Raw genomic sequence first — 15,203 nt, 5'->3', positions numbered from 1 at the left:
GCCGGCTGCGGGATACAAACTGGCAACCTTCCAGCCACAGGCGCAGATCGTGAGCCACCCCAATTCCCCAAACCTAGCAGCATGTGTTGCTCCTGGCAGGCAGGATTTGAACTGGCAACCTTCTAGCTACAGGGGCAGATCCTTAGCAACCGAGCCACCGCAATGCCAGTTTACTCCCTAACGATTAAACTTCTTACAGAAAGTCACATGATTGTTACAGGACATGGAAAATACAGTAATACTGGGGAGCTGGTATTTGAACTTGAACTTGAACTTGAAGAGAGAGATGGGGCCTCATTTGGGAAAGCACAGCAACACTTAATTCTGTCTTATTAACAAGCATTGCCGCTACATATATAATGAACTGAACTGAAATATACAACGAACTGAAACAGTGTTGTATAGAGGAATGGGCCAAAATACCTCCTAACCGCTTCACAGGTCTCATCAGCAGCTACAGAAAGCTTGAACTTGAACTTGAACTTTATTTCCATATGTAACCAGTACTGGCACAATGGAATTCTTATTTACAGAAAGTCTCTCGATTGTAAAACAAGTGTAAGAAACAAAACAAAGTGCAAACAGTGCATCAAGATATTATATAAACAGTATACAATGTACAAGTAAATATGTAGACAGTTTGAATGTAAACAATGACTGGAGATGTGCAATAGATAAGAAATTATAATGAGGTAGATGGTGATGGTGTAGGTGTGCCCGGGGTGGTGACTGTCCTCTATGATGGCCAGAATTCTACCATGGCAGCGGTCCTCATAGAGCTGTTTAATCTCGGTGAGACCGCAGCCAATGATCTTCTGGGCCATATTGCCCATTCTCTGCAGTGTCTTTCTTTCTCGCCAAGAGGTGTTGCCATCCCGTTGGTGAGGACGCTCTCGATGGTGCAGCGGTAGAAGTTCACCAACACATGTATTGGCATCCCCCATCGCTTGAGGCACCTCAAGAAATAAAGGCGCTGCTGAGCCTTCTTCATGATAGATTCAGTGTTCACAGTCCAGGTTAGATCGTTAGAGATGTGAATTCCCAAAAACCTAAAGCTGATGACTGTTTCCACTTCCGTTCCATCAATACTGAGTGGTTTGTGAGTGTGTGGCCTGTGTCTCCAAAAGTCCACTATTAGCTCTTTCGTTTTCTTTACGTTCAAGTCCAGTTATTGCTATGACACCACCTAAGCAGCTATACGACTTCATCCCTGTAAGTTGACTCGTCATCATCACTGACCAGTCCTATTATAGTGGTGTCATCTGCAACCTTAATGATGCGGTTGTTGCTGTGTCTTGCTGTGCAGTCGTGAGTGAACAGGGAGTACAACCTTGGACTCAAACAGCAGCCTTGTGGGGTTCCAGTGCTCTGGGTGAGTGGTGTTGATGTTTTATTGCCTATCTGCACCACCTGTGGTCTCTCGATAAGAACGTCCAGCAGCCAGTTGCAGACAGAGTTTTACAGACCTAATCCCCTGAGCTTTGTCACCAGTTGACTGGGTATGATGGAATTGATTACTTCTGTTGACACTTGCAATACTGACACTTAATACATATCAGGAGGAGGAAGTTCATTTTTACCTTTGGATGTTTATATTGGCACTTATTCCCTTTCTCTTCTGGCATACCCTTTCTAACTAGTCTCCCCAGTTACCAGGATCTTCTGCAGCCTTTTCACTGTTTTTCAATGTCATTTCACAGCACAAATGCACAGAAGAAAATAGGAAAAGACACATAAAGTACAAAGCCCAGAAGAGGAGATTTCCACATCTCTAATTCTTCTAGACGGGAGGAGAGAAAAGAGAGAGAAAAGAGAGGATGTTGAGGGGTTTTGCTTTGTACTGAAATGTTTAGAGCAATAAATAAAGGGGCATCTGTACAAATCATACTGAAATGGTCTGTTTCATATTACCTGGTTGTATTGACAACTGAGAACGAGGCAGTAGATCTGAAACTTTTATATTTCACTTTGGTGTTATTTTGCCTTTCATCTTGTGGCATTTATCAATTGGGTGCTTCCATTACATTGTTAAGTGTAGCTTTAAGTTCCTTAAAAAAATGTAAATAATTTTACTAACTTATGGAACTGAGGAAGCCAGGGTATCAGAATAGTCAAGGGAAACTTTTGTGTTAAGATGACCTGGTCGGTGCTGAGGAAGTCGGGTATGTGGCCTTATAACTGCTCTTGAAAAAACAGACATTCATAATTTGCACACAGTACACTGAAGTAGAGAATAAAAAAAAATGCAATGACGACATTCCAGTTGAGCTTATCTGTAGAAAGGTAAACAAGAACACCAAAATTCTAAGTTCTATAATATTCATAACACTGAGGAATATCCTGGATAAACAGACACATTTGAAAACCACAGCCAGCACGGCGGCATCAATTGAAGTGCAAGTCGACGCTTTTGAACACTGACGAGACGGCAGCGGGAGTGAGCTGTAGTTCTGTGTGTAGCCAACAGAGGGCGTCGAAACCCCGTCTAAAACTGAACAGCGATTTCCACATGTGGAGCTGCGAAAAGCAGACAACTTGCGTGGGAAACACGCTTAAACACCGGCGCTCTGGATCTAACAGAACGGCATAAAAGTGAAGCTCTTGAAGAGGAGAAATGCTTACATATAGAGACTCCGCGGTGAAGGGCGTCTGGTAATTCTTCTCTTTTTAGAATCTGTAGTTGGAGAGAGCACCTGGAAGAAGAATCATTCTGTGTAGACAGATTTGTGTGTGTACACAGATACTATGGATACTACAAGGATTAGACATCTGATGTGGTTCCAGGACAGCCTGAGCTCTTTTCTTGAGACGGTTCCAATTTAGAAGTCACCCTCGTGAGACGTTTGGGTTATATAGAAAGTTTAGAGGAGTACAGTAGATAACACACAGCCTATTCTTCTCAGAGCACAAACTTGTCAGTGTTAGACGTTATAGATTATCAGTGGTTAAGTCACTAGTCACTAACACCAACACATGTCTGTGGGAGAGGAACTACAAGCCTCTTAAGATATTTACTTGATCTGTTTTAGTCACAGAACTGGCAGAAGATACAGGCATAACTAAGAGAATAAGAATCAATTAAAAATGAGGAGCAATAAGGAGATAACCTTGTTTATTTGTTCTGAAACAGGACTGTCAATACTGGGATCATCTCACAGTAACGTGACTTCTGGTTACAACTCTTTAAAGAACATTACCTACCACGAGAATATAAAACAGGTCTTAGGTGTGGCAGGTACAGTATATTCAAATAACAGGTGTTAGATTGAACAGGTGTAATAAAAAAACGTAGGTGTTAGTTTGGTCTCTGAGCTGTAAAAATTCAGCTCATTCAAAATTTACATACTGTATAGAGAATTATTAATAGCACAAGCTACTGTCTTTGAATAACCCTAGAGTTAGGGTTGCAGTTAAGGCTCGGGTTAGGGGGCGATTTTTATTGTTAGGCAAATCAGAATATACAAGCACAGGGAAAAGAGAGAAATTCCACTCAGACAGAATCCCAGGTCTGGAATTGAACCCAGGACCCTACCCCTACATGCTGACCTGTATGTTAATTAATCCTCTGACAGAAACAATATTTGTTATTATAATTATGCCACAAAAGGGGTATAACTAGAATAACTAGAAAAACTGCAGAAAGCACCAAGTCAAATAATGGGTCTACTTAACATGGTTTGTCACTGCTAAGGCTAAATCGCTAGCAAGTTCTTAGAGTCACATATGGAGATAAGCTGGGGACAAGACTGAAAGAAAGCGAACAATGTAGAGTATAGACTTGCCACAACAACTAGCAGAGACCTACCTAGACCTGTCAGTTAGCCAGTTGCCATGACTACGCGCTCAGGCAGGAGGTCCGTTCCACCCGTGTGCAACTACCCACCACACCTGTCTCATGGGAAAAGGTCATTTAAGTTCAGGCTTGGGACGATGCCAGTGCTGTCTTACAGTTTTGAGCCCTAGGCCTCAGCAGTCCCTGCATTGCTACTACTTGGATTTTGACTCGCTTTGCTTTTCAGCAGGCAGCTCGCTTGTAGTTTGAGCTTTGCTCAAAGCTCTACGGTTATGAGCTTTGCTTTGTTTTTGACAACACTTCAGATTGTGTTTTACTGCTTGCTAGTTGCCATGACAGCCTGTCTGCCTGTTTGCCCACATACCTGCCGGATCATCTGCCTGGACTTGGGTTCCTCTCTTGTCCCTGAATGCTGCTTTTCAGGTACTGTTACCGTTTCACTACCCCGCCACCAGAGGGCACCCCAACCTCTAGTGCCTGCTCTAACTGCGCAGCAGAGGTGCAGACCAAGCTGACGTCATTAACCAATCCATGCTCACCTAGTGTCCCCAGCTCACCATGCCTCCCCTCCTCCAGCCTACTTAAACCCTGCTCATTGTTCGAGCAGTGCTCAGTATTGTTGCCATTCCTCTGCGCTCTAGATCTAGCCTTTGGTACATTCTTCCCTGGTTCCTGCATTTGTTTCCTGCTCCTGTTTACTTCTCTGCTCATCGTTTGCCTCATCTTCGTTCCTGCGTTTTGTCTGCTTGTTGCTTCCTGGTTTGTTTTGTTCAGTTTGATGGTCTGAGCCCCTTGCCTTTTGTTTTCTTCCGGGACTCCTAAACCGTTTTGGGGATTTTGGGCCTGTTTCTTGACTTGGACTTTTGGATCGTGTTCCTGGACCTTGATTCTAGACTTCTCCTTCTGGCTTTGGACCCTGGCCTTGGGTTTCCCTCATTCCCTGTCTTGGGTCTTTGTGACCACATAGGGTCCCTTCCCTGGTTACTGAACTGTGGACCAACCTTACAGGCACAGTATAAGCTGTGTCCCGACACTCAGAACCAGAGAGTGGACACAAATAAACCACAGTTGTGAGAAAACATTAATGAACCCTTAGGAATTATATGGATTTCTGCATGAATGGCTCCATAAATGTGATCTGATCTTCATCTAAGTCAAAATAATAAATACAGACAGTCATCTAACAAACAACCCACACAACATTTTACATTGCCATATTTTTTTTGAACAAATGGTTAAAACAATCAAGGTCATTGATGGAAAAAGTATGTGAGCCCTTATATTTAGTAACTAGCTCCTTTCTTAACAATAACCTCAACCAAAAGGTCTACCTCTCTACCTCTTTATGATTTCTTATCTATTGCACATCTCCAGTCATTGTTTACACGTCTGTATTGTTTACATTCAAACTGTCTACATGTTTACTTGCACATTGTCTATTGTTTGTATATTGTCTTGATGCACTGTTTGCACTTTGTTTTGTTTTTTACACTTGTTTTACAATCGAGAGACTTTCTGTAAATAAGAATTCAAATTGTACCCGTACCGGTTACATATGGCAATAAAGTTCAAGTTCAAGTTCAAGCTTTCTGTAGCTGCTGATGAGACCGGTGAAGCGGTTAGGAGGTATCTTGGCCCATTCCTCTATACAACACTGTTTCAGTTCGTTGTATATTTCAGTTCAGTTCATTATATATGTAATAATAATAATAATAATAATAATAATTGCTTACACTTATATAGCGCTTTTCTGGACACTCCACTCAAAGCGCTTTACAGGTAATGGGGACTCCCCTCCACCACCACCAATGTGCAGCATCCACCTGGATGATGCGACGGCAGCCATAGTGCGCCAGAACACTCACCACACATCAGCTATCAGTGGGGAGGAGAGCAGAGTAATGTAGCCAATTCATAGAGGGGGATTATTAGGAGGCCATGATTAGTAAGGGCCAATTGGAAATTTGGCCAGGACACCGGGGTTACACCCCTACTCTTTTCGAGAAGCGCCCTGGGATTTTTAATGACCACAGAGAGTCAGGACCTCGGTTTTACATCTCATCCGAAGGACGGCGCCTGTTTACAGTATAGTGTCCCCATCACTATACTGGGGCATTAGGACCCACATGGACCGCAGGGTGAGCCCCCCCCGCTGGCCCCACTAACACCTCTTCCAGCAGCAACCTTAGTTTTTCCCAGGAGGTCTCCCATCCAGGTACTGACCAGGCTCACACCTGCTTAGCTTCAGTGGGTTGCCAGTTGTGAGTTGCAGGGTGATATGTAGCGGCAATGCTTGTTAATAAGACAGAATTAAGTGTTGCTGTGCTTTCCCAAATGAGGCCCCATCTCTCTCTTCATCTCTGTGGTGCAGCCACAGAGAAACTATTCATGCAGGCTGATTTAAAGATGTTTTCTTTTGATAAGGGACAGCTCCCAAAGGGGGATGCACTTAGCTAAGCCTGGCTATCATGATCAATGGTCATCCATTGGTGCCTATCTGTCTAGGGAGTGCCAGATGGACATCTGGACTGCATTCCTAGGTGTCAGGAGTAAGTGACTCATATCTCACCTTGATCAACCAATCAGGGACTGGTAGGGCCGAGTAACCCACGTGGGACTCTGATGCCCATGGAACTTTCAGACAATGAACGAGCTGAAGTTCCTCCAGGTTAAAACAGGCAACACAGAGAGCCTGTAGTGGATTTTTCTGAAAGGGAGAATCTCAAAGGAGAATTCCAGGGCAGGATGGCCCAGGAGCAGAAGGCTCCCAAGGGCAGGACATTCTCGCAACGCGCCTCCTGACCATCCTGAGACTCAGCCCGGACAACCACGGAACGGCCAGTGTGTCCGAGTGCCAGAACTTTCCTCTGTTCTAAGAGTCGAGAGCGGAGGTTGCCAGAGAGTAACCAGAGGATTCACCCGAGGTTAGCATCAGGCCTCGTAAACAGGTCGGAACTGTGGACAGTTGAATCACTATTCACAACTAGCGCTTCACCAGGAACGAACCGGTCCTCTTCCTGACCTGCTGGGACCCACAGTCATCTTTTCTCCTGTGCACAAACTGTGCTAGTTAAAGCCAACACTAACTAGCCGGTCAGTGAACATCAGCAGCACACCGTCGCAAGCCGCACAGCACAGCCTGGCACAGAGCCAGAGAGCGCGGATTGGACAGCAACAGCCTGCAACTTTCTTTGAGCCCGCAGGAGATCTGAATCCCCAGAGATTGGATGAGTATTCAACTTCAATGCATTACAGCTCGAGAATTCAATTGTTATCCCAACCAGTTGATATCAATTTAATTCCTAAGAGTTATGTACTTGTTTTGAGTATCCAATGTAGAAGTTATAACCAAGTGCATTTACGAAACGGTCTAAATGAATGATATACTGAACGTATGTCCTCTTGATATATGTAACTCTTTGTAACTGACTGAATATATACCTTTTGTACTCTGATAACCCTCTCGATAAGATCTGTTAGGTTTACATGCATATTCTATGTATCAATAAATGTATCCTCGTGTATTAGTACCTGTGTGTGTGTGTGCGTTGTTTGAGTTATATCGCATGGTTGGATTCTAAAGCCATCAAAAGAATCATTTTGTGATTTACGGACAATTAAGAATTGTCCCCGTAAATGCCCAAACCCTACAGAACTGGTGGCTTCAGAGAGCACACTACATATATTTCAGTATTTTTTTGGCATGTCTTGCTTGAATGGCCTGCTTTAGATCATGCCACAGCATTTCAATGGGATTGAAGTCAGGACTGACTTGGCCATTCTAAAATACGGCATTTCTTCTGTTTGAGCCACTCTACTCTACTCCTGTGTTTTGGATCATTGTCATGTTGCATGACCCAACGGCTTTTGAATTTTAGATCGCAGACAGATGCCCTGACATTCTGCTGTAGAAGTTCCTGATACAACATGGAATTCATTGGTCTCTCAATGATTGCAAGCTGTCCAGGCCCTGAGGCAGCAAAGCAGCCCCACACCATTATACACCCTCCATCACGCTTCACAGTTAGGATGAGGGTTTGGTGTTGGTATGTGGTGTTTTGTTTCTCCAAACATAACGCTGTGTACATTTACCAAAAAGTTCAACTTTTGTCTCATCTGTCCACAGAACATTGTTCCAGTGGTACTGTCGAACATCAAGGTAGTCTTTAGTAAACTTGATACACGCAGGAGAGCAGTGGTTTCCTCCGTGGTAACCTTTCATGAACACCGCTCTTGCTGAACACAGATGTTATCAAGTGCAAGAGATGCCTGCAGACCCTTAGTTGTCACCCTAGGGTTCTTTGTCACCTGTTTGAGGACTGTACGGCGTGTCCTTGCGCTGATCTTTGTAGATGCCTACTCCTAGGGATAGGAGCAACGGTGCTGAATTTCTTCCACTCGTAAACTCTCTGCCTGACCGTGGACTGGTGAAGGCCAAAGTCTTTAGAAATCCTTTTGTAACCCTTTCCAGTCTTATGAGCTTCAACACCTCTTCTTCTGAGGTCCTCTGAAATCTTGATCAGGCCATTTTGCACTTCAACAGAATTCTGTTGTGAAGAGCAGGTAACCAAAACTGGGTGATTGTTTTATACGGCAGGGCAGGTCGAACCCACACCTGAATTGATTAGGACACCTGACTCATTGATTGGAATACCTGACTGCAATCACCCTCTTTTCAAGATGTCATTATCCTAGAGGTTCACATACTTTTTCCAGAAATTACCTTGATTGTTTAAACCATTTATTCAATAAAGAGATGACAATGTAAAATGTTGTGTGGGTTGTTTGTTAAATAAGACCGTCTTTATTTATTATTATGACTTAGATAAAGATCAGATCACATTTTTGGAGCCATTCGTGCAGAAATCCAGATAATTCCAAAGGGTTCACAAACTTGTTCTCACAACTGTTTGTTTTGCTTTAGGCAGTGTTTTACAGCCCTGGACAGAAAGAGCTGGACATGTTCACAGAACATGTCAATTTTAGTGATACTTGTTCTGAGGAAGCCACATACCAACCCCTCTACCTACACTGCTGATGTTTTTAGAAGTGAGACAAATGGAGATGCAATCAGCAGCAGAGGAGGTAACCAAAATAATCAGCGATGGCCCATTCCAACCCAAAAAGTCAGTAAATCAGAGTTGGGCTTCACAAAACATTTCATTCTCTTTTTCTTGATCTTCCATGGAAGTATTACACATCCGCTGGATACAAACAATACACGTTGCAAGATCCCCAAATACTGACAATAACATCAATTTTATTTAGAAGGAAACCAAACACTAAAACGGTCACTGAACACAATCCCCATCTAACACGTCACGTTGGGCGTCTGCTAACAAAAATAACCCTCCACGTGTAAAGTACACCACAAGTCCACATTGTGAAATGAGACCACCAGATTACAGTAGATCCAGTGCATGTGATGAATAACACCATTGTCCACCAGTGTAAGGATATTCCAGTTCTGGTATACTTTCCAAATGTGTGTATGATATTCTGTAGGTAATTTGGCAGCTAATTTGTAATAGAGATCATATCCCAGAAGAGGGAAATTTGGATTATTTTCTAGCTCTTGTCTCATTTGGCTTCTGTTTCATGTGGACAACCTGGTGCCTTTTGAGAGTATCCAATTGACCGAAACCCTTCCTGCACGTCCCACACACATATGGTCTCTCCCCTGTGTGGGTTCGATGATGCTTTATCAGGGCACTTTTGTGCCGGAACCTCTTCCCACATTCTGTGCACCTAAATGGTTTCTCGCCCGTGTGAATTTTCAAGTGCTCTTTCAGGCTCCAAATCTGGCTGAAGCACTTCTTGCAGTCCTCGCACTGCCACAGCTTGGCTCCGGTGTGAATGTGCTGGTGCCTTTTCAGGGTGTCCAGCTCTCTGAAACTTTTCCCACAGTCCCCGCAGCGGTAGGGCTTTTCCCCACTGTGGATCCGCAGGTGTCTCTTGAGATGGTGCGGCTTACTGAATTTTCTGCTACACTTGGGGCACACATATGGCTTCTTCCCACTGTGAGACTTCTGGTGGAGCAGAAGGTCCGGGTGGGTCACGAACGTCCGCCTGCAGTAGGAGCACTGATGCAGCTTGTCGGCCATGGGAATCTTCACGTGCTGGGTGCGGAATTTTCTCCCACTTCTCCCACTGTGCTCGGTCTCTTTCCTTTTGGGATCGGGGCTGCTGGGACCACCTAAACTAGGGCCTGCTTCTGTCTCAGAGGTACAGGCAGGAGGTAAAGAGTGCGGAGATGGGTCTGGCAAACAGGTCATTTCCTCATCAGCCAAGACCTGTTCCTCCTGATCCTGAGGGTGTGACGACTGCTCCTCTGGCTCTTCAACGCTAACGGGTAGGTCTTCATCGGCCTTCTCATGAGGTGCAGTGTTCTCACTTACCCTCAAAATAGGGCTTATTTCTGCAGTCCTCCCTTCAGGTGCCTCAGGATTAGCGCGGTCAGGATGGGGATTATCTCCATTTTCTCTGCTGTCCACTGACGACTGTAACTCCGGCGGCTTCTGTACGTTGTGGACATGCTCTAGTTGAATTGCTTCTTGGCTGCGGTGGACAGTTTGCGATCCGGGCGGCTCACGTTGAACAAAAAGACAAACCCGTTCACCAGGCTGACAATGCATTTTCGAGAGCCTGCGGTGACAGCCGGCAGAATGTTGAGCATGCACCGGTTGTGTGGTGTTAACAGAACTGACAGCGGGCAGCTCCACTTCAAAGGAAACAGATGGTAACTCATAGACCTCCAGTTTAACGTTTTCACAATCCAGAGAAACATCTTCACGCTTGACGGGGAAGGACTTGGTCTTGGAGCCTTGACTTCCATTATAGTCAGAACCTCTGTGAAGGTGTACTTTCCTAAAAAAGACAAGCAATACCCATCTTCTGTCTGAATCCAGCTTTAAGATGCAACATTTTAAGTTTTGTACTTTGAAACAGTGCCTGGATTTACTGTATAAAGACCTGGGTAGGGCAGGTTTGCCCAGAACTTTTAAGAAATCAACTGAATAGATCATTTTCCTAAGCTTCTTTTTTCACAAATGGCCTTGACATAAAACACTTTACGTTCTTTTTAAGTGTAAACCATCACTCACAGGTCTGCTGAATGGAAATCTACATGAGACATGATAAAATATGAAAACTAACCACTGCAGGATACTAGGAAAGAAGTGCTTATATTCTACTTTTCCTTTTGAACATTTCCCTCTCCACATTTCTCATTTAAAATGTGTTATGTTGACAGGTATCACAAACCTATTAAAATCTAGCAATTACAAAATGAGATTGGCTTCTGCTTCAATTTATTGTGTGCCCTTTGTAGTTCTATTGCTTTGTGTTAAATCTGCTGAATTCATAACTTCTTTTCTGATGGCATTCAAACTGCTTTTCCTTATTGCTCATTGCTAGCTTGCCTGTGCTGAACCATATCTTTTTCCTGAGGGATGTTACTCTGAGGACACTGCCATGAGATTATAACCCTCCCCCTGGTCGCTATACTGTACAAGTCCGGACTGAAAACAGAAATCCTGTTTATGCCACCGGCTAATCAAGAGTAGTCACATGGCCCACTTTATCTGTAGGGTATTCATTCTGACAATATGGATTAGTGTGTATTTAGGTCAGTTTGACACTACGCACTCTAGCTGATACGTACTGTGGAGGAGAGGGGTGCTCCTGGGTTAGGAAATGTGAACTCCTGTCCTGTGTTGCGTCTCCTGGGGTTTGCTGGGAACCGGAGAGACCGGCAGCTGCTGGGCCTTGACCTGAGCCGCTGGTTTGGCTTGGGAGGGGGTCCGGTCCTTTCCGCCCGGCAGCGGGTCCGGGGACAGCGAGGTGGTCTTCGGCGAGCCGGATCGCCCCGTCGAGGTTAGTAGGACAGTGTCTCCGGACCCAGGCGGCGGTGTCGTCAGGGAGGACGGACACAAACTGCTCAATGACGATCCGGTGGAGCACCTGCGTGCTGGACCTCCTCTCGGGCTTTAGCCAGCGCTCCGCGGCCTCGTACAGCTGCTTGGCCACGGCCCGGGGGCTCCCGCCGGGGGGACAGCGGAGCGAGCGGAACTGGAGGCGATGGCCGTCTTCCTCGGCCGCGGACAGGTTCAAGACCCTGGCCTTCAGCGCCTCGTAGTCCGCCGGCTCCTCCCGGGAGCTGGGGGCTGGGCAGGCCGCACGAGCCTCTTCGCTCAACAGGCCCCTGAGCCGCCCAGCCCACTGCTCCCTGGGCAGCCGGCTGCTGGTGGCGGTGTGCTCGAAGACCGTGATGTAGGACTCCGGGTCGGCGCCCGGAGCCATCTGCGGCATTCGCAGCTCTCCCCAGGTCTGGGAGGGGCTGGCTTTCCTGTAGTTCAGCAGCTTGGCCAGCACTGCTGCCTGGATGTCTCCCTGCCTGGTGAGGGCTCGAAGCTGCTGCCTGTGCAGATCTAACAGCGAGGCAAAAAACTCAACGAGATCCGTCCCAACATCAGGCCCCATCTCGTTACGTCTTTATCTGTCTTTTTCAGGCAGAAGAACAGCTGATTTTTGAGACAACAAATGCTCCCAGAATGAAATCAGCAGCTGTCCAGGGGTGAGCAGCAGTACGACTGGAGCTCGGCCTTCCTGGTCATCTTGCTCCTGAAGCTGTTTCGCTTTCCGTTCTCTCCGTGCCCCTCGTCTGTCTAGGGATTCTGAAAAGACAGACACCAAGGCAGGCTCAGCCCCTTCCCAACAACAGAACACAACTGCAGGCTACTTTGCCTGCCTCTTCTCTGAGCTCGGGAGGAAGCGCTGCAGGATGGTCTGTCACTGTAGCTCGCTGGTCAGTTCTCTTACAGGACATCATGGAAATCAACTCCTAACAGGCAAATGTTTTGTATGTTGTGTTCCCTCATGACTTTGTATTGACATCCAAATGATCTTTCTTCCGTGGGTTCTGACCTTATTGCAAAGAGACAGTTATTGCCCTAACCACTAATATAATACCGTCTTTCTGTAATTACATTAGGAGCTGTGAACATTCCACAGAATTTTAAAAATCATCACAGTGTATATTGCAGTGCCAGTTAAATACCGATGTTCTTAAACTTGCTAAACGTGTCAATAAGAAAACAGATTGATCTGATAAACATAATGTACACCTTTGAAGCAAATGAAATTTACGGAGCAGCTTCCATGAAAAGCACACGAAAGGATTTCTGGATCTTCTCCTACTCCTGCTGCCTCCTCTTTGCCTGCAGTTCTGGATTTTCCTGGCAGCCAGCAAAACAAACAAATGCCCCCCCACCCTCGTATCCCATCTCTCTCCACCTCTGCCCCCCCCCCCCGTCTCCTGCTCCTCTTCTGCCAGTGGCTCAGTTGTCCCCTCAGCTGTCTGCATTGGTGCTGCTTCTTCCCCTCTCCAGCGCCCCCTTGTGATGGGGCCAGTGGCTACCCAGAAACAGCCGGACTACAAGTATGCCACATGTCCCCACCCGCCAGCGGCTCCCTCTGACCCACCCGTTTAGCAGTTACCTTGTGATTCATCCTTGCGTTTGGCAATTTCATTTCGGTTGCCGCAGGGCTGACCCCTTTATCGTCACAGTTTCTGTGCGCTAGATTATCACGGCCTTTTCCAGTTTTTATTTCTCTACAGCATTTGTTTTTTTAGAGGAAGGCTTTGAGGGCAGCATGGCATGGCAGCCTGGGGACTCTGGGTTCAATTCCTGGTGTGGAACCTGTGTGTGTGGAGTTTGCACGTTCCCCCCATGTCCATGTGGGTTTCCTCCCACAGTCCAGAAGCATACTAGTAGGTTCACTGGCTTCTGGGAAAAGTGTGTGTGTGTGTGTGTCCAATGATGATATCGGATCCAGCTCCCTGTTTACCCTGAACCGGACGAAGAGGTTAGAAAATGGATGGCTGTAAGGTTTTGAATAAAGATTTTAAAAAATATGTTTTGTCTGTTGAGCCTCTTCAGGTAGTCAAGGAATATGAGGATAAGAAGAAAAAGACAGAGACTGTGAGGATGAGTCAAGGCAGGTGAGCAAGAGAGTCCAAAAAAAAATGAAACTCTGGGAGCCAGAAATGATATAAGCAAGCACAAGATCACAGACAACAGGAATACATTTTTACAGCGATTCTTTTATTGGAATGGGAAAGAGGTCACTGACTTGAAGAAGGAAATATTAAACAAACACAATGGTGTGTCATCCTGTAGTGCGTGAAAAAGAATTCATAAAAAAGGGACACTCTCAGGTTCTCCTCCAAAAACGGAGGGCTTAAAATTTTAAAGCATGCACACATGCAAACTAATAGGAGTTGCAAATTACATTCTTGTTTGCAATAAGTCACTGTTACATACAACCGTCAGCATTAATTAACTTAGAAAGCAGAAAGCACCTTAAACCAGCTCCGTACTCGCACCGGCTACCATGTACGGTAATTACAACACATTCGGCTTTAGCACATCATTCTCATTCTGTGCCAACTTTAATTAACAGCACATCCATTATTCCTTCGGTTCCCTATTTTTCTCGTCGTTGTGCATGATGATGTGGCGTTGAAAGCAGATACTCGTCGAAGGCGATTTCAAGACTCCGTTAATCACTCCGTATACATCACACAAACATGACGCCACGACATGTTTGATGCATGATCAAGGACATGGGCATGATGACGGAAAAGCGCGTTTAAATCAAAACGTTACCTTTCTTACCTACGACCAGCACGTCCTTTCTCCACCACCTCCGTTAGCGAAAAACGTTATTCGGCTGAGAGGAGATGGGGAATGTTTTTCTTGCGACACCAGATCAGAAACGGCCACACTCTGGTTACCGCTAGAGGTCTCTTTTAAAGTGTGCTTTGAAATAAACTTAAAAAAAATCCCGCAATTTCGATCCATCCCGAGGAACAGCGTCTCCCCTCGCATTTGGTTCCGTGTGAGACGTCTGCAGTGTTTTGCCCTCCTGAAGCGATTAATACAAGACGGTCCGCCGAGCTTCCCGCCGCTGAAAAGCCATAGTTATGATTTTAGTTCCTACCGTAACTGCGCAGAGACAAGCCAAAGCACCAGTTTCAATGCATTGATTAATAACCTAATCTGTCGTCATTAATTATCATCATTATTACTTTAAAAATGTTACTATGACCTATATCAATAACAATATGGTTGCACAAAGTCTGACCCTTTCTTACATGTGTACATTTTATAAAATGAGAATCAGGATTTTTTTTTACATAGTGCCTTAATTGTATGCAGGAAGGAACCTGCAGTCCAGATGTTGTTGATTCAAGCCTCTGCTATGTCTGGAGTCATGGACCTGAGTTCCATGGGGATTCTGTATTTTTTCCTCGCACCTAAGGATGTGAGGGTTTTAAAGTCAGCATTTATCATAGGTGAAATACCCTCCAGCCTCACCCCCAGGTTTTTGTTGTAACTAAAAAAAA

The 15,203-nt window shown here is 45.4% G+C and overlaps 1 protein-coding gene across 2 annotated transcripts; it reads right to left on the bottom strand.

The window, feature by feature from the left end:
• Window positions 1-9,033: 9,033 nt before the first annotated feature.
• LOC148672295 (uncharacterized) lies at window positions 9,034-14,878 on the bottom strand. Of its 2 annotated transcripts, none has more exons than XM_088627922.1 (3): window positions 14,464-14,878; window positions 11,457-12,468; window positions 9,034-10,660 (listed from the first exon to the last, which is right to left on the bottom strand). In XM_088627922.1, exons 2-3 carry the CDS (start codon window positions 12,272-12,274, stop codon window positions 9,355-9,357), a joined length of 2,124 nt encoding a protein of 707 aa, XP_088484048.1. In that variant the 5' UTR covers window positions 12,275-12,468; window positions 14,464-14,878; the 3' UTR covers window positions 9,034-9,354. The 2 variants fall into 2 exon arrangements, with proteins under 2 accessions (XP_088484048.1, XP_088484049.1); XM_088627923.1 differs by having other exon boundaries at window positions 14,473-14,878.
• Window positions 14,879-15,203: the final 325 nt, after the last annotated feature.

Source organism: Lepisosteus platostomus, chromosome 4, assembly GCF_059453375.1.
Source record: "Lepisosteus platostomus isolate fLepPlt1 chromosome 4, fLepPlt1.hap1, whole genome shotgun sequence".
Lineage (NCBI taxonomy): Eukaryota > Metazoa > Chordata > Actinopteri > Semionotiformes > Lepisosteidae > Lepisosteus > Lepisosteus platostomus.
This window is presented reverse-complemented; position numbering and strand designations above follow the sequence as displayed.

What these genes read in the sequence shown, in the direction of transcription:
- LOC148672295 (XM_088627922.1), bottom strand. Translation starts at nt 12,274, where the DNA reads ATGGGGCCTGATGTTGGGACGGATCTCGTTGAGTTTTTTGCCTCGCTG. An exon ending in GAGCACCCCTCTCCTCCACA is followed by an intron (nt 10,661 to 11,456) that starts GTACGTATCAGC and finishes TGTCTTTTTTAG; the next exon opens with GAAAGTACACCTTCACAGAG.